Source organism: Astyanax mexicanus, chromosome 21 (genome assembly GCF_023375975.1).
Source record: "Astyanax mexicanus isolate ESR-SI-001 chromosome 21, AstMex3_surface, whole genome shotgun sequence".
In the NCBI taxonomy this organism is placed as follows: Eukaryota; Metazoa; Chordata; class Actinopteri; order Characiformes; family Acestrorhamphidae; genus Astyanax; species Astyanax mexicanus.
Window position 1 is genome coordinate 27,326,348 of NC_064428.1, and position 19,206 is coordinate 27,345,553.

Sequence of the window (19,206 nt, forward strand, 5' to 3'; positions counted from 1 at the left end):
TCAGGTGCGTGTGTAAGAACCAATCAAACGCGCCAATTAAAACGCCATTTCCACAGATCCTCTAATAGAAAGAATACCCACTTTCGAATCTCTTTAGTTTTTATTTGCCCACATGAGGGCGCTCCCGAGTAAGTCCAAAATGTAATATGTTCATATGGAGCAATTGAGTAAAATCAGAGTTCACACATCTTACTGAACATATTAAAAGTTTTAGTACCAAATAAGCCTAAAACCAGTTTATTATAGAAAATATACAACATAGGAACGTTTTTCTTTTAGCAACACATCATTCGAATTTCCAAAATATAACGAATATCGCGGGCAAGTGGTTTGTTAATATTTTTAATACGATTTTAAGCCATTTAGCTCCATTCTCCCCATTCATTTTGGCTTCACTCCCGAGCTCCCTCTAGCGGCGAGCAGTCATTATCTGATTTAACTGAGAATACATGAAATGAGCAGTCTCTCTCTGTAAACCAGCTTTGACTATATCAGAGAATTACTGCTAACAGTTAGAGAGAGCCCTCGAGTCCAAAATGAATGGAGGTGAATGGAGCTAAACACGTTAAAATAGATACATATATCCTTTAACTTAAAAACATACACACACAGATTGGGCTGATTCTTATCTTAATTCCCTCTCTTTTTTCTTCACATATAAAAAAGTAAAAATATATAATGAACTGGTGGTCTAAGTGGGTATTCTGTTTTATATTTCACTAACCAGTCAACTCTACATGTTTTAGATTTTTTTTGTGAAATATTTCATTATAGTTTTTTTTAAATTAAAGGAATGTGCCGGACGTGTAGGTCATACCTGTCAAGTCTCCCGTTTTGGCCGAGATACCCCTCGCTGCAGAACCACAAGTCCAGGGGGTGGGGCTGGATCTGATCCAACTCTTCCTACGTCGTGTTTTCATTGGTCTGAAGCAGATCGGACTCTTCCCCATCCGAGTCAAGTAAACAATCACGAACGGGGAAGAGGAGAAAGAAAAAATATAAATAACAATCTGGCAGTAACAACATCCTCATTCTATACTCTCAGTGTACTGGGCATTTTTCCAAGCTCTTTGGAAAATTATACATCGTTACACTCTTTTTATAGAACTCTGTTTTTTGTTCGCCGTTTTGATTGTGTATTAATATCTGTAATAATAAATGAACATGGTAGCTGGTAGATAAGACACTCATTGGCATCCTTTATTTTAATTATTTATTTTGTCTTTAGGCCCTTTTTATTAAAGATAAAAAATGAAATAGTTAATATTTATATAGGAAATGTACAGCATTTTATTATGTTTGTAATCACAGACATGTTCCTTCTTTTAAATCTGTATTGTGTGATTTAAATGTGCTACGTAGCAAATAACATTTTCCAGGATTTATTTGATAAGATAAAAGTCCTGGTCGGGAAACGTAAGCGACACGTGTTAAGTTTAACGACGAATTGAAATGCGATGACTTAAAACCAATGAAAAGAAGATATGGGTGGTCAGGAGGGCAGGCTCCACCCCTTGGATCAGATCCAGCCCCACCCCCTGGACTTGTGGTTCTGCAGCGAGGGGTACTTGTTTTGGCCGGGAACCGCCTTTCAGGAGAAACAGCCAATCAGCTTGCAAAGGAGGGTCAGTGTGGGGAAGCCCCCCATCGCGGTGAGTTCAGGCAGCTAGTCGGAGCAGCTGATGTTAAAACCTATCTGTATATACAGCGATTTTTCTAAAAGAAATGTAACGGTAGGCTAATGGAAACTATGATGAGATGTTTCTGATAGCTGCTTAAAAAATACTCGTCTCCGAAATAAAACACACAGATTAAACCTTTTAAAATTATAAAAATAAAGTTTGTGACTCAGTTTAACTAGACATTTGTAGAGGACCGAAATGAACTGATCAGGAGTGATCAAAAGAAAGAAGTATTAATTAAAAATGGAATATACTGATGGAATATATCTGGTCCTTGTCCTTTTAGTAAAAGCTCATGATACTTTTTTTTAGGTCACCTACAGTCATTTTGTAGAATTTGTGCACCCTTTGTTCAATTTTAAATCCATTAAATAAAAATATATATATATCATATAAAAGAGTGCATTATGCCAAAAAAGACATGAAATCTTAACTTTTTTTTAAATATCTAGATAAGGATTTTTAATTTGGCTGCATTAAAAGAATGACATATGTAGGAATGTCCACAACATTTCAGATTCTGATAATCTAATTGTAGTGTAAGTGTTATTTTAGATTTTTTTTAAACCTGTCTTAAAATGTAAGGGATACTGAACCTTCGTTGGGCTGGTGGGACGGCTTTAAGTGGACAGAGGAAAATATCCCTTATTTTTAAATCTAAAACTTGACAGGTATGGTAGTTACTATTTTTAATTTGCGTTTTTAGCCATTTAGCTCCATTTAACCTCATTCATTTTTGACTCATTCGCGGGCTCCCTCTAGCGGGTAGTGATTTTCTGATATAATCACATTAAAGATCTAACTTTAATAAACTTATTTTGCCATTTTGGACTCGCTCGGGAGTCCAACTTGATCACAGAATAGTTTTATTATAAAAACGCGGTCTCCTCAGAGCCGGTTTATGAAGTTCAAATTACCATACAGTATATTTTTACATTTAAGTCAATTTTTAGTTTATTAATGTAGAAAACAAGCCTGTCACAATAATTACATTTTCGTCTTATTGTAAAATATTTAAAATATGGACATGACCTCAGTATTTCTTGGTTGACCTCAATATTGCCTGTTATATTTTTCTTAGCAAGGAGAAAGCATTAACGTCAATGAGCCAGCATGTTGACATCATTTAAAAACAGCTGTCATTTTTTTTTAAATTAATTGTTTCTTTAGTTTTTTTAATTTTATTGGATGTCACATTTAATGTCTGAATATTCTAAGGATGTCTTAAAATGACATGAAAGTAATATTTATCACACTTATCACAATTATACTGTGAAAATATAATTATATAATTGAAAATCTTTTTTTTGCACACAAAAGTTATTATTAAGCGTCAGGTTTAAGTGTACCTATGTAAAGATATAGGTTATTTCTTAAATCCTTATATTGCTATTTTTTCCCACTGTTTTCCCAAAAAAGGAGCAGAAACGGAGGGGTTACATGTATAGCCACGCCCCCTTCCAAACAAGGAGAAGAGGGCGTGGTGTATCATTAGCCCCGCCCAGAACCCAGAGCGTGGTCGGTCCAGAGCATTGACAGTATATATTAACTGGACCAAGCCATCCCGCTGATTTCAACGGAGCCAGGTGAGGCCAATCGTGTCACTTCCTGGTCGGCTTCTCGTGGGGCGTTAACCGGGAAAGTGAGAGATTGCGCAGGCGCCAGCATGACGCGAATCTTCCGTGTGCCGTGCAAACAGCCGTACTGTTTATATGAGCTGCACAGAACTATTTACTCCACAGTGAGAATCCGTCATTCCGTTCATTCCGTCCCATAATGGGGCTTTTATTGAATGAACAGCAGATATAAACTAGAATTACTGATAGCCAATATTAGTCCACGGATTTACTGAAGAATATTCATAGTTTGTCTATATAACAAGCATTTAGAAACTCAGTAATGATAATAATAAATGTGTAATATAAATTATAGTTCTATCTATACATTATAATTCTCATAGTCTATCTTACTTCTATTTACTACTATCTTACTATCTACAATGTATTATTACTGTTAGTAGTAGTATTATATTAGCATAATAAAAGGTTACTTTGACCCTGTTCTAATTCAATCAGCTCTGTACTTTTAAATAAGAGGAGCAACTTCTCCAAATATTACAGCACGGTATTTTGGGTCGTTGTCTTTTTACGTCATCGTTAGCATAGTTGTATAAAAATGTTATTTTCTAAAGCTATAACCAGATTATTAATCTTATGGATCAAATGGCAGAAAATCCGTTCTTTGTAGAAAAGAACATGGGCTGTGTCATAATCGAAAACGGCTTGGAAATACATTTATTATTGGTTCAAAGACACCCCGAAATGAATGGAAATGAATGGATAGCTTTGCTCAAATGGTCCTCTCATTCCTCAGCAGCACACTTCCGGTGGCACGTTTTGGAAGGGAAAAGCTGGGGGCCTGGTCCAGAGCAGAGCTGTCCAGCGTGCACGGAAGTGGGCGGGACCGGTGGGCGGGGCTTGCACTTTCAGCTGCAGTGCAGCGCCGGCGCGTGTTTGGAGAAGCTGGTGGGAAAGAGAGGATGGAGGAGAGCTTCTAACAGACAGACAGACAGACAGTCAGACAGTCAGACAGCGCGTGCTGAAGAAGAGCAGCGTGGTGTTTATCAGTAGCTGCTGGTTTTCTGAAGAGCTGAAAAAATGGATAAAACTTCAGTGAATGAGTGAAATGAGTGAAGGAGGCTGGAGGCAGAAGTTCCATCTCAAGAAGATGCTTTTTGGGACCTAACCTGGACTAATGGTGCATTTAATCCAGAGGAGCTTTAATTTGGAATATTTTGTGGATCTTTATGAAAAATCTCACTACTGTAATCAGTATCCTGCTGTGCTGAAGCCTGAGGAGGAGAGCAGAGAGGAGCAGAGCAGCTGCTGAAGTTGAGAGACTGTGTGTGTGGGAGGCTATGGGACGCTCCAGGCTTTAGAAGAAGAAGTGAGTAGTCAGTAAGTGAGAGTGCATGGTGGGATGGGTGGGGTTTGCATTGCAGTAAAACAGATGCGGGAGGGGTGATGGGAGTGGGGATGAGGGAGGGAGAGAGGGAGGTGCGCGAGGAGGAACCGAGGAGATTCGAGAATCTGCCTAGCTAGGTGTGTATCATCAAACAAAATGATAATAATAATAATAAAAATCAGTGCGTAAATCTCACAGGTAACGTTTTCCTATCTGTAGCTAGCGTAACGCAGCATGATGTCATCGGTATGACTCGTTAAAGTTGATGATGTGATGTGATATGTGCTGTGTGTAGGCTATGAAAAAGGTCAGCTATGATGTTTATGATGTTCTATTGGTCACATAATATAAGTTCCTATAGTCGTGCATTGTAAAAAAAAGAAAAAAGATGCTGCATGCAGTATAGCTGAGTATAGCAGAGTATAGCTGCTCCATGACGCTGCAGGAATGCTGTCATCACTGCATAGGACATGTCTCTTCTGTCTGCAGCTGTAAACTATTAATCATTATTCAGATGGAAAAGGCTCTCTTGTGAATATGCAGTAAAATAAAGAAATAAAAAACAGACGTAAGTGTTGTGCAGGTGTTTAGCCTCCATTGTGTGGCTAAATATAAAATATGCATGTGTTCAGCTCCTGAAATGACATGGAGGAGGTTAAAAAAATGAGCTGGCTACATCTTAAAAGCAAAAAAATGTTTAGCATATTGGATGTATTAATAGGGATGTATGATGATATCAAAGTTATATTGGCATCGGACAATATTCGTTTTTTTTTAATGATCTGCATCTGCCATTACTTCCTGACATATTTATTGCATTGCTGGCCAATCTACTACGTTCTACTAGTTCCATAAAGAACTATGTTGGTACATGAGAAGTAGTGGGAGAGTGTAAACATTCAAATTGTTGAAGAAAGGCTTTTTTTCCTAAAACCTTCAGTTGAAACCTAAAAAACATGTTGTACTCATGCATTCTGGAGTTCAGAGATATAGAACCATAAAGAAGCATGTGGACTGTGATGGCATACTAATATTACAGTATCTTACATAATTATGGTTTGGGTTACACAGCGTTCCACAAATGCCCCTATGTATTGTGTATTTGTTTGTCTATTTTTGGAAAACATACCTCAGCATTGTGCATCATGCTGATCATGGTTTTTAAAAGGCTGTAAAGATGCGCTCATTCAGCTTCTATGTGAAGATTGCGATATCATCTTTACAATTCAGTTATTTCTACAAATATTTTTTTGTAGAACAAAATGTAAACCTAGAGAAGATTGTTGAATACTAATTCTGCATATCCCAATTTGCACTATTAACACTATTAACAGGAATAATACCTCTTAACTTTCAACTGATAGATTCACGTTATGGCAAAATGTGCCAAATTATGGCATTTTGTCAACATTATATCAAAAAGTTAAAATGACGAAAATAAAGATGTCTGTAGCTAAACTATTGGGCAACTGGAATCAACTCTTGTGTTGACCTCTTGTGAAGGTTACAGAAATAATGTTTCAGGACCGTTCTGAAAACATGTGACTAAATAATGGTTTGTGTCACAAAGCTATTAGAACATTTCTGACGTAATGTTTCCAGGTAGACGAATATTAACATTATGTAAACGTTAAAAGTAACATTCCCGAACCTACAAATTAAAACACTGACAGCGATGATACCAAAATGTTTAAAAAACAAAGCGGATTAAACATTCTGAGAACACTAACAAACTGTAATATTCAGAAAATGGTCTACTAACCAAAAATTAATGTGTAGCTATATGTATATGTAGTTGTCATTGCCCTCTTGTGAAGGTGTTAAAGTGATGACCACATCAATGCATTAACAATGCATTTTTATTTTTAGTCTTAGTGAAGCTATAGAATGTGCATGTTTATCTCCTGACATGAAGGAGATTAAAACAGATCTATCAGTTTTCTGAGGATATTTTTAAAAGCCATGTTTTGGGCTTTTTTTTAGTAAAAAGATTGTTCATTTGAATAAATCATATGTATGATTTGTTCATTCTTGGAGTTCATGCCCTTAACACTGTGCATATTGACCTGCCAGTTCAGCTGTTCAGAGTTTGCAGAACAGGCTTTTTACTGATTTACTGAGTTTGTACTTTTTGTGTGAAGTGTCTGAGGGTATAATTATACTCTCACTCAGCTCTCGATTCGATTAAGCTCTTCACAATTCTAGTATTTGTATAATATGTTGAGTAAAATTGGAATGAAGAAGAATGATTGAACCATGTTGTTTTAAAACCTCATATTTCCAGTAAATCCTGGAGGGGAAACGGTAGGAAAGTTTATTAGTAGTCAGATTCATCCAACCTTTTTTTGGAGGGAAATGAAGGAACATCAAAAATTCATGAGAAAAGACAACTTTGGCAGAGGATCTAAATGGCACAAGATCAGAGCCAATTAGAGATTAGGATCTCATGATAATTGTGCTGCTGAGGGATAAATGTTCTTTTTTCAGAGCCATAGAGGAACTAATTTTGGTTCCATAAAGATTCATGTGGGAATGTGAACGTTTAAATTGGTAAAGAAAGTTTTTAAACCTTCAGTTGAACCCTAAACAACATGCTGTACTCATGCATTCTGGACCAGTTTAGAGATCTAGAACCATCAAGCAGCATGTGAACTGAGATGGCATACTAATATTACAAGATCTTACATAATTATATATATAAGACACAGCGTTCCACAGTTCTAGCAAGCATTGTCCTGCTCATCTTACCAGAGTTGCATTGTGCAGTTAGCAGTGTGCTAAACCTAGAGTAGCAATGATTGAAACACTGTTCTCCTGTTCTAGGGATGCAAAAGTGGGAAAATGTCACATTGGGATATTTTGTTGTTCTCTGATCAATACTTAATTTTTTTTCCCTTATGAAACCAAATGTGTATTTTCTTTGGCATCGCTCTAAGAACATTTTGTTAAGAACATTTTTGCACCTTTATTTTGTAATATATAGCCCACAGGTTTCCATCGGCAATAAAACTTTAATTAATCATGTCTTTTCTATTCTATTAACAGCTTGAAATTCCAACTTGTCTTCACCTCAGCCTCTAAGAGTATGTTGAAGGCTTTGTCTGGAATTTGTTTCCTTCACCTCACGACAATCTTCTTCCTTTTCTGGGCCACTATTGATGATGTAAGTAGCGTTTTTTTCTTGTTTATGCTTCTCTGCCATTTTGGACTGGGTGAATTAAAAAAATCTGTATTTGTTATATACTTTACTTGTGTATATTCTAAAGGGGACGTATTACGCATAACTTTGTGTGTTTTTGTATTTCTACTTGGGTCTCGACTGCCCCTATAAACACTTCAAGCACTCTACTTGTCTGTGAATCAGTTGAAAGATTTTGGTGGCAGGAATCATGTGCTTCTACAAGCCGTTTGGATGACTCCCTTATTGTGACGACACAATAGGAAAACCTTCATAGAATTACTATGGCACCACTCCTAACCAGTCAATCCCCATCCACTAGATCAGTTAAAGAAATGTCATTTTGGTTGAGAACCTCAGAGAGTACACAGCAGGATTAACCAGTAGACTTCGTCTGAGGGAGGGATCTGTACCTACTGTCCGTGGCAGGTCAGCAAATGGGAAAGATGTTAGTACTTTCAAATGATACATTTTGTGCTTCTAAGCATGAAATATCTTGTTTGTGTTTTGCCATTTAGTACATACATGGCAAGGCCAGCAACAGATTATTTGCATAAAAGTGACTGAAGCTGGCAATATGTCTCCTTTAATGTATGTTTTGGGTAGCGGCTGTTTCAGTTCTATTCCATTACTAAAACTATGTTTTAACCACAGTGTTCATAGGACCGTCTGGTGTACTAAAGGCACCATTAACATATATTATTGCCCAGCCGGCAGCACTTATTTACCTCCTGAGGAGAGTTCTCAGAATGTAAATTAAAGAGTTTCGAGTCTACAGTGTGGAACAGCTTTACATAATAACTGAAACTACAAAAAGCACACTCTCTGTTTTATCAGCCTTAGAAAGACATGCCTTTCTTTGTTTTTATTTAAACAAACTCAAATACTGGGTTGGATTGGATCAGAGGGGGAAAAAAATGATCCCTAGTACACAGATTAAGACAGTAATTCACATTTCACCAATAATTATTCACAATATTTGCTTTGTTTCTAGGCCTGGTGGTTTACGAGAAACCAGTACACAGACTTGTGGGGGAGGTGGGTGATGGAGAATAATGACGATGTCTGGGTGTACATGGACATACCTACATCTTACAGAAGAGGTGAGTCAAGCCACTGGCACAACAACATTGTGGAAGAGGCTACACAAAGGCTACAATTCAACAGTAATTAGTGACTAGTATTATTAGACACTTAAATCTATGCACATATGATGGACCCTACGTCTTTTATGCTGTGTTTTACAGATTACCTACAGGCAGTGCAGGCCTTCGCAGTGTTGTCCTGCCTCTTCGCTGTCTTCTCCCTCAGTATGTTCGTATACCAACTCTTCACACTGGGAAAAGGACAGAGGTTCACCTACTCTGGAGTCCTGCAGCTCATCTCATGTGAGTATACTGTAATACTCCTAGGTGCTACTTTTTTGGGTAGTGCACCTCTTAGTGAGAGATCATTGACTGCTACACTTGAATCTATAATGCATTCAAAGATATTTTGCCTCGTTGACAGACTTTGAAAAGGGGCGCATAAAATAGTACTGTAAGATTTTCTTGGACAAAACTGCCCTGCACTGACTTTGGACTTGATAGAACACAGTGGATCAACACTGTGTCTCTCCAAACCATTACTGATTGTGGAAACTTCACGCTAGAACTCAAGGAGATTGGACTGTGCGTCTCTCCACTCTTCCTCCAGACTCTGATCCTTTGATTTCCTAATAAAATACAACATTTACTGATGGTCAGTGATGGTTTGGAGAGACATGTCATCTGCTGGTGTTGGTCCACTGTGTTTCATCAAGTCTAAAGTCAGTGCAGAGTTTTTTCCAGAAAATCTTACAGCACTTTATGCTTCCCTCTGCTGACAACTTTTATGGGAATGCGGATTTCATTTTCTAGCAGGATTTGGCACACAGTTTACCTGAAGCAATTATCTAATTTTCCCATCTACATACTCTTGTTCCCTTGTCCAGGCTTCTGCATCATGGTAGCCCTGTCAGTCTACACAGATCACTTCCACAGAGATGAGAAGAACGGCTGGTATGGCTGGTCCTACATCATGGCCTGGTTTGGTTGGCTGCTAACTCTTCTCACTGGAGTCATCTACATTATCCTGCGCAAGAGGGTGGATTAGATCACAACGCTGGATGAAACCAAGACACTGACTACAGGAACACTCCTACTGTCTAAAATTGTTAACATTGTTAATAAAATGGGTGAACGCTAGTAAGAGCTAGTTAGCAAAGAAGATCATGCTAGCAGGTCCCTGTTAGCTTTCATTTGTTAGCCACATTAGATTTCTTGGAATATGTGTTCCAAAGTTTTGCCTTGTTTCTGACTAAAAAAAGGAGAATTCCAGTTCACAGATAAGATTTAATAAATTGGGAAGGTTAACACAGGGATAGACTAGGATACTAGGTCAGTAGGCAAATTAGGGATTATTATAGTTTTTGTTCATTTTGCCAACTTTTTTCCCATTTAATAAATGAATGCCTGCAAACAGCGTTTATTTGAGCACCTCACTCCACTTCAGTGGTTGTGATTTGATTACAGTATCAAAAACATCATTGTTTAAATTAAATTATTCAGACTTTTAACACCACAAGTCCTTTTTTATCCTTTTAGCTGAATAATTTTGCTTTATTAGCTGTGTAACATGGCTAAATGCTATGTCCAGGAATATGAAACTTTAAAAATGTTATATGATGTAAACACTACTATATGTAGTTCATAGCACAAGTTTATAAATAAAATGTTTCTTAGCTAATCAGATAAGATTGCTAAGTAAGCAATACGCTGACTCAAAATCATTCAAAATCATTTCACTGTGATTTTTTTTGTTATATTTTATAATGCTGTGTAATCCAAAACTAGGCATATTAATCAATGCCTTGGATCTGTCCTGTAGTCCTGGAAGTGTTAATCTGTAATATTGTATGATGTTTTCATGACACAGTTCCATAATTCTTTTCTTAAATTATTATTAATAAGGGGAATTAATAATTGCATAGTCCAGGTAAGGATTTGGGACATTTTCCCAACTATTATTGGTTCGCTCTGGTTTGAATCAATTAACAGATTATTTCATGTTTCTACTCTTTGTTTTATTTGTTCCCACACAGGCAAAAAATTAAGTTGCACTAAAATGTGCAATGTGAGTAAGTTTGCATTGCTTAACAATTAGTCAGGGCTGACTGGGGCGGGAGCAGGAAAGTAAATACAGGAAGAAGGTCCTCTGTCCTGGACTAATGCATATTTCTGTCCAGTTTAACACATCGAGCAATGGCAACGATTTGTTAATAGCTTTTAATATTAAATATTAAATATTAAATTGGTTGAGCTCAAACTGAGATAGATTAAATGGATTAGGCCTAGTCATGCACTATATTTTCTTGAAGGAATTCTCCACAAACATATGCTAACATGGCTAATGATGAATGAAAGTCAGTGGGGACGAGTTAGCAGAGTTAGCTAGCTACATTTGATTTGCATTTTATAATCTGGAATTTACCAGACGTTATGTATCATTAATGTACTTTAATGAGAAAAGGCAGGGACAAGAAATGAGGCAAAATACAATGAAAATGTAAGTTATGCAAAACTTAAAAACAAGTGTAAAAACATTTTATCTAATATGTGTATAGAAATGCAGATGCTGTGTAAATATAAAGACTATATAATAAATGGACATTATAAGAATGTAGTTTTACAAGAATACACATCTAAGATCTAGTTCCAGAAGCATTTGTTTGTAGAGCCACTGAACTTCACGGTCTTCGCATAGCATTAGCGTTAGCATTAGTGTAGCATCTTGTGTTGTGTTGCTTTTTTATCACACTTCTCTTTTACTTTGCTCACTTTAAAATCCTCCACAATGGTTTCAACTAAGTTGTTTATGTAATTGAGTTTATATCATGACTGATTGTTTTATTTTTGTATAGAGATTTATCGGATTTGGGCTCAGGAGCCTATACAAGTCAATGGTTTCTGTTAACTTATCTTACAGTCTGGTGCTGCAACAACTTTCTGTGTATCTTACACTTGAATGTGAGTAAATACAAAACAGAAAGATCATTTTGACTCTTTGAGCTTTTTTTTTATATATATATAATTTTCTATTTTAAACTATGCTTTTGCCAAAACTATGATAGTCATGTTTTAAAAATGCCCAGAGGCATAAGACACAATACTTCCTTTATGTTCAAAAACTTATAAACCAGTTTTAAATTATGTAACAGTCTCTGCCCACATAGGATGTATCCATACTTAACATTACGCATTAACAAGCCTGCACAATCATGGGCCAAATTTACACAGTACAGGACAGAAGGCTCTAAATAAGCCTTTGTTGTTTTGCAACTTGTGAACTGAGAGAGACATAAAAATATAGTTAATAGAGTTTATGTTGTAACAAATGCTTACATCTCTAAAATAAAAAAAATGTTGATGTACAGCTCTGAAAAAAATGAACCCACTTAAAAATGATGAGTTTCTTAGATTTTACCAAATTAAAAACCTCTGGAATATAATCAAGAGAAAGATGGATGATCACAAGCCATCAAACCAAGCTGAACTGCTTTAATTTTTTGCACCAGGAGCGGCATAAAGTTATCTAGAAGCAGTGTGTAAGACTGGTGGAGGAGAACATGCCAAGATGCATGAAAACTGTGAATAAAAACTAGGGTTGTTCCACCAAATATGGATTTCTGAACTCTTAAAACCTTATGAATATAAACTTGTTTTCTTTGTATTATTTGAGGTCTGAAAACTCTGCATCTTATTTATTTTAGCCATTTCTCATGTATAGAAATTAATAGAATAAAACAACAATGTTAATTTTACTCAATCATATACCTATAAATAGCAAAATCACAGAAACCGATTCAGAAACTGAAGTGGTCTCTTTAATTTTTCCAGATCTGTATATGCCTATGTAGATGAGAAATTCCATTAATCAAAGAAAGGCTATATTGATTGTTTTATGATGTGGTCTGATCTCTTTCTGGGATCAGTCTGATTAAAATAAGGAGTATGATTAATAAACAAGTAAATAAAACAATTCACACAAATAAAAAATATGACCAACATTACTGCTTTAGTTTATTTACAGCAATAATTATCATCAACATGTCTCATGTCTCAACATTTACAAATAAATATTAAAATGCTTTCTTAAATCATTCATCATTCAGAACATCACCATCCAAAATGAATAATACATATGAGCTCAAGATGGAGGACAAAGTGAGATTCAGGCTCATGGCAGGCAGCCATTTTGTAGACTAGTGTAGGTCGCTGTAAGTATTTTTTGTTGACGTCAGCCGATGCTTAAGTGTCTGCATTTACAGCTCCATCACTGCCCGACCTTCTGTAGGACTCCCTGCATAATGCACCAGGCACCGGGGAAGGAATGTTTCACAGAATGAGACTGTACAGGGAGGGGGGTGGATGTGCACGACTGGACTGGACTGAACTAAACTCCCTGACCTGAGGGGGTGATTCTCTCCTGAACGACGAGGTGGAGGAGGTGGTTCTGCTCTGCAGTGAGAATAGGCCTGAAAATAGAGAAAGAGAGTGTGAGAGAATATAAGTAGGTTGGCGATATATAAAAATGGACAAAAGTGGAAAGAGAGTGCTAAAGCAAACAAATGGAGGAAAAGGGAAAAAAAATATGCTAGAAAACACAGAAGGGCAGAGAAAGAGAAGTGTAGTAAAACAAACAGATGTATTATAAATTGCATTGTTATGAAGGAGGGTTAAAAATGCACCAATACTTTCACTGCAAAAAAACTAAATCTTAGCAAGTGAAATCTTATGAATCAAACAGAATCGTGAGATTCAGAGACGTCAGAAATCACTTAGTCACTCTATTGCATGGTATAATGATATCTATTGCACATTAAGCTGTCCCTGATTTTTGGGATTTTATCATGCCATTAAGAGAAAGTTGTATCAGACTCTTCTACGACTCACTTCCCTCAGTGTGCCACAGACAGTTAAACGGCCCCTTCCTGCCAAAGCAGGCAGTTCTGAAGACTCTCTGATGATAATCACAAGTCTGGCTTGTGAGACCAGGTTCGTGAAAACTTACCACAGTTCTGTCTGGAGTGCCTTGAGAGATTCTGTATCTTTTTCTTGACACGCCATCTGCAAAACCGAAAATATAGAAAGATATATCTGTCAAAATGAAAGATTTGTGATTGAAGACCACCAAACATCAAAAACGGTAAAGGATATTATGCAGCAAATGCTGTATAATGCTGTATGCTATACTGGCAGGTTTTATACACTGCAGGAAAATAACTTACCACCACAGACTGCAGCAGCAGGAAGACGTCTTCAGGGAGGAAGTTTACTAAAAAAGATAAACACAAACCACTTAGTGGGAGACAATACTGGATAACTATTACTCATGCTTAAGGCTATATTTTTTATATAAAAATAAATAGGACCATTTGAAACAAACATAATTTGAACAGACAAACTGTTCCTTACACTGTGCCAAAATTTCTTGATGAACGGACCAATAGAAACTCTTCTACATGACCTGAAATAAACTCTTTTTACATTGACTTCCATTGAAAGTTTACAAGGCTTTTTTTCTCTCCTGCAAAGTTGCTGTTTTGGAGATAAGTGTTTTTCATTGGACAGCGACGTTTTATTTATATATATATATATATATATATATATATATATATATATATATATATATATATATATATATATATATATATTAGATATATATATATTTTCCCTTCTTTTTTATCCTGCCGATAAGTTCTACTTGTGTCCACAAAGCATTGGTTGTGTTCGATTTTAAAATTGATTTTATTTCAAATCATTTTGAAGCATTTTAATTTGTTTAAATTATGTTAAATAGACAAAAACTAAACACAATCAAAGAAATGCAAAAGTGGTATAAAATTGGGCATAAATAAGAATTAAGAGTCTGAAGGGGTAGAATGTCTATCAATGTGCAGGGCTATTCCCACTTCAAAATGACATTGTAGTCTAATGTAATCGGAAGTTAATAATCACCACCATTACCTTGACTGTGCGAGTCGAATGATTCCCAAGCGTATCTCTCTAGTGTTTGTGCATGTTCCGGTAGTAGTTTCTGTGGGGGAGGCTAACACAAGCGCCAGGTTACATAGACACAGATCACATTAACACATTAGTCACTCAACTAACACACAATAGTAACTTACAGTTAACTAAAAAGTTAACAACAGATCGGCTTGCATTGGTTCCTAGACTTCTCAATAATACCACTCATAGCAAAACTTCAATAAGCACCAACACAATGGCATAAATGAGGTAACATTACTCTGATTTCCTTTCAGCTTTCTGTATGAGAATATTAGAAGGATCCAAGAAATGTTTTGAAAACACATAAATTAAATATATCTTCATTAATTATGGTACACTAAATGACCATATGAATTTGGGCCTACCTCAAGCAACATTAGAAGGAGTACTCTTGAGATCTCACACTTTGCCACTATATCCATAAAAGCACCTGAGGAAGGGAAACAAAAAAAACAAAAAACACTTCATGTACTTTTTATCTCAGCAAAAAACATTACATAATGATTTTTATGAGCCATTCTTTTTTTATGATACATTACATATATCACAGTATTATTACACAACAGACAGAATGCACTAAAAGTAAGAAATTTAATTATTGACTATAATACATTCAATGGTCAAACTATGCTCTTTTTGCACTGAATATCAGAAAACACGAAAATCAATAGCCAGACTAAAGTTTTAAGATTAAAGAATGAGATCAAAATGAACTAGTGAACAGAGGATGAGCAGAATCAATGAGCAGAATTTAGTCTCACCAACAGGGGTGTTTGCACCAGGAAGCTGCAACCCTCTCTCCTGACACATACTCTGCATTTCCGAAAGCACAGCCAGCGCACCATCATAATCACCTGTCAATCAAACAATCACCCATCATATTCTATGTACATAGTGTGGACAGAAATTGCATAATATTTTTAAACCCAAACATTTCATAACAATAAGTTGAGAGTAAAGTATGATAGTAAACGGTTTTTAAGTCTGCTGGATTTTTTTCGCTGCACATACGGGTCAGTATTTTGCAGGAGGCCATCTCCCATAGAGACAACAGAGACTCAATAGGGGTCTGAGTCTGGAGTTCAGCAGCTCTCTGAAAGTGGACTACAGCTTCACCAGGCCTATTCATCTCCTACACAAAGGCACAATTCACAAAAATAAAATGGAGAAAAAAAAAGAACAAAACATCACATTACATGTGTGATTCCTGTACTTTTTTTTTTTTACAAACTAATATTTCAAACAAATATACATTTACAGTTTTTGGAACTGGAACTAAAAATATCGCCCAGTGAAAACCTGGTGCTATCCAACTAGTTTGCATCAATGCTTATACCTATAAATGTGCCTTAGATAATTCTGCTTTAAAATCATTAAGCTTGCATTAAATTTTTTTGCAAATTAAACTGGAATTGTATTTAAAGTTGTGCACATTTAAGATCTAATAATACTTTTTAAGGGTCCATGTCTACCCTGTGTGAAATGATGATTTTGGAGATACTTGGGTATTTGTGTGCCAGTTTTCATATGTAGCATGTTTATAGAGAATAAGATGCCTAATAGGATAACCCTACCTTCAGAGCATTGCCAAGTTCCAGGGAGAGACTGGCTGCCATCACTGGCTGATTCATCTCAATATAGACCTGTAAAATAATACAGGATTGATGCAACAGATCACTCCTCTTAAGTTAAATTCTGTAACCATCAATACAAAGCATAAATGCTACCTTTATAGCAAAGCTGTAGGAGTTTAGTGCAGCCTGCATGTGCTCGTCAAAACCCGGAGCCTGCAGCGCTCGGTTCTCCTTCTCTGAGGCTAGAAAGAGTCGAGCAGCATCAGTCAGGGCCAGAGCCTCACCAGGGGCATTAAACAGAGTCTGCTCACACCTGGAAAAAAATTACAATTATAAAATAACGATTAAGACTCATGCTTATTATGCAACATTACACTAGTTCTACTTGATGACGCATGGCAAGTCAGTGTAATATTATAGGAATTTGAAACTAGCATTTGAACTAGTGTTTTTAACTAGTGTGAAAATCAGTATTTAAATATAGAATTACAATTTCCACATGTAAATCTTTTTTGCGAGTAAAAATGTTTTTTTTTTATAAAAACAAAGAATAATACTCCATGTAAGTCAATAACAACAACATATGACTGGTTACAATTACATTATAAATCAGTTGCTTTGTCAAGACTTACACTTATTACACTCTCTGTGACAAAATGTACAGCGATTTACTTCTCAATATTCATTTAAAAGCACAGTGATACAATACTGATACAATACGAAAAAATAAAATATATTCATATTGCCTGGCTAAATTAGGTCAAATAGTTGTCTAAAAATGTTAGGAAACTTAATAATTCTAGCTTGTTATGCTTTTTATAGCTGGGTGTAGTGATTTAAATCAGTGATCAAAAGTAGTAGTAAAGCAAAAATTGGTACTAGTTGAATTAATACACATTAATTCATTAATAATACAACATATGAGCACAACTGCACAAGTACTAACCGAGCCATAGCCAGGTTACAGAAGGCTGCATACTGAAGACAGTCCTGCTGTTTCAGCTCTTTAGCTAACTGACCTGGAGAGAGAGAGAAAGGACAAAAGATGATCAGATATATCTATATTAGCTAATCACTAGCAACTAACTATGACAGTCAGCATCTTGTGATAGCTTTCCAAGAAACTGGCATTTGTCACATGGATTAGCTAACCTAGTTAAGGAGCCACATGAAATGGACAGCTAACTATAAAGCATAAGCTACTTACCAAACTGTTCACTTGCTTCAGCAACGTTGGGCTTTCGAAGAAAACGTCTTTAAAAGGGAAAAAATAAAATTATTTCACCTCATCCAGTAAAAATAAACAACATTTCTCCCAAATTCAAAATTAAAATATTGTCATTTAGAGCATTTATTTGCAGAAAATGGGAAATGGCTAAAATAACAAAAAACGACGCATAGCTTTCAGACCTCAAATAATGCAAAGAAAACAAGTTAATATTCATAAAGTTTTATAAGATTATAAATCAATATTTGGTGGAATAACACTGGTTTCTAATCATAGTTTTCATGCATGTTTTCCTCCACCAGTCTTACACATTGCTTCTAAATAACTTTGTCACTCCTGGTGCAAAAAATTAAGCAGTTCAGCTTGGTTTGATGGGTTGTGATCATCCCTCTTCCTCTTAATGATATTCCAGAGGTTTTTAGGTCTTCTCTTATTTTTTCAGAGCTATATATATATTTGTCAATATAATTCAATAGAATGTATAATTTAACGTTTAGTAATGTCGCCAAGAATATCGTTGCTGCAAAAATAAAATCATATCGCCCACCCTTAGATTCCAGATGTGAAATGTGATAGCTAGCTTGTTAGACAGGCTAAAAACAAACAGAGAGCTAAGCCAGTTAGCCTAGCCTAGGTTAGAGAGCTGCTCGTACTAGTTAGCGAGCTTGTAGCTGGATTAACGCTACTTAAAAGAGCTAAATAATAACAACAATGACAGAAAGAGTCTCTATATATTGTAGAGAAGTGTCCGCCGCTCCGTATTTAAAGAAAACGGGATTTCTGTTCCGCTAGCTCTCTTATTATTTAGGTGAGTATTAGCCAGCTATGAAGCTAAGCTTTCCCCAGCATTTTGAGTATATAAAATGAGCCGCTAAAAGCGACACTGTATGGCATTATTATCTAGAGAGTTACCGGGGTGTCTGGGCAGTAAAACGACGGATAAAGGCTGTAAATCTCTTACTTTTTGAGCTTGTTAGACACTGCCCGATAGCGCGTCAGGAAATCTCCCTCAGCCGCCATTGTTTTCGCTTCAGGAGGAGGAGGGCGGGGCCAAAAGGGTCAAACAGCGAGATTCAAATGGGCGGGGACTCGGGACATGAGCATGTCAATCATGTTTTGCATCAACCAATTGCAGAGTAGAACCACCTATCCATAATTTTTTTTGACACAGCCAATGTTTTTAGGTTTTATTCTATAAACTACGGACAACATTTCTCCCAAATTAAAACAATAAAAATACTGTCATTTAGAGCATTTATTTGCAGACAATGAGAAATGGCTGACGTAAAAAAAAGATGCAGAGCCTTCAGACCTCAAATAATGCAAAGAAAACAAGTTCATATTTATAAAGGTTTAAGAGTTCAGAAATCCAAAATTGGTGGAATAACCCTGGTTTTTAATCACAGTTTTTGTGCATCTTGGCATGTTCTCCTCCACCAGTCTTACACACTGCTTTTGGATAACTTTCTGCCACTCCTGGTCCAAAAATTCA

At 36.2% G+C, this 19,206-nt stretch overlaps 2 protein-coding genes across 5 annotated transcripts; one reads left to right on the forward strand and one right to left on the reverse strand.

The window, feature by feature from the left end:
* The first annotated feature begins 4,165 nt into the window (after positions 1 to 4,165).
* emp1 (epithelial membrane protein 1) lies at positions 4,166 to 11,897 on the forward strand. 3 transcript variants are annotated; one of them, XM_022674690.2, is made up of 5 exons: positions 4,166 to 4,639; positions 7,692 to 7,809; positions 8,819 to 8,927; positions 9,072 to 9,212; positions 9,797 to 11,897. In XM_022674690.2, the coding sequence occupies exons 2-5, from the start codon at positions 7,732 to 7,734 to the stop codon at positions 9,955 to 9,957; spliced, it is 489 nt and encodes a 162-aa protein (XP_022530411.1). In that variant the 5' UTR covers positions 4,166 to 4,639; positions 7,692 to 7,731; the 3' UTR covers positions 9,958 to 11,897. The 3 variants fall into 3 exon arrangements, with proteins under 3 accessions (XP_022530411.1, XP_007253193.1, XP_007253194.1); XM_007253131.4 differs by having other exon boundaries at positions 4,167 to 4,628; XM_007253132.4 differs by lacking the exon at positions 4,166 to 4,639 and adding an exon at positions 4,714 to 4,783.
* A 1,002-nt stretch (positions 11,898 to 12,899) lies between these two features.
* f8a (coagulation factor VIII associated) lies at positions 12,900 to 18,787 on the reverse strand. 2 transcript variants are annotated; one of them, XM_049469390.1, is made up of 12 exons: positions 18,676 to 18,787; positions 17,694 to 17,740; positions 17,433 to 17,505; positions 16,640 to 16,799; positions 16,487 to 16,555; positions 15,924 to 16,044; positions 15,674 to 15,766; positions 15,278 to 15,342; positions 14,871 to 14,940; positions 14,132 to 14,178; positions 13,915 to 13,970; positions 12,900 to 13,378 (listed from the first exon to the last, which is right to left on the reverse strand). In XM_049469390.1, exons 1-12 carry the CDS (start codon positions 18,732 to 18,734, stop codon positions 13,297 to 13,299), a joined length of 942 nt encoding a protein of 313 aa, XP_049325347.1. In that variant the 5' UTR covers positions 18,735 to 18,787; the 3' UTR covers positions 12,900 to 13,296. The 2 variants fall into 2 exon arrangements, with proteins under 2 accessions (XP_049325347.1, XP_049325346.1); XM_049469389.1 differs by having other exon boundaries at positions 14,871 to 14,952.
* Positions 18,788 to 19,206: the final 419 nt, after the last annotated feature.

Bases quoted from the DNA above. Each gene is read 5' to 3' on its own strand.
- emp1 (XM_022674690.2), top strand. From the start codon at position 7,732: ATGTTGAAGGCTTTGTCTGGAATTTGTTTCCTTCACCTCACGACAATC. The intron at 8,928-9,071 runs GTGAGTCAAGCC...TGTGTTTTACAG, and splicing joins ACCTACATCTTACAGAAGAG to ATTACCTACAGGCAGTGCAG. The intron at 9,213-9,796 runs GTGAGTATACTG...TCCCTTGTCCAG, and splicing joins AGTCCTGCAGCTCATCTCAT to GCTTCTGCATCATGGTAGCC.
- f8a (XM_049469389.1), bottom strand. From the start codon at position 18,734: ATGGCGGCTGAGGGAGATTTCCTGACGCGCTATCGGGCAGTGTCTAAC. The intron at 15,767-15,923 runs GTATGTGCAGCG...TTTGATTGACAG, and splicing joins CTCCTGCAAAATACTGACCC to GTGATTATGATGGTGCGCTG. The intron at 15,343-15,673 runs GTGAGACTAAAT...TCCCTTCCTCAG, and splicing joins TGGTGCAAACACCCCTGTTG to GTGCTTTTATGGATATAGTG.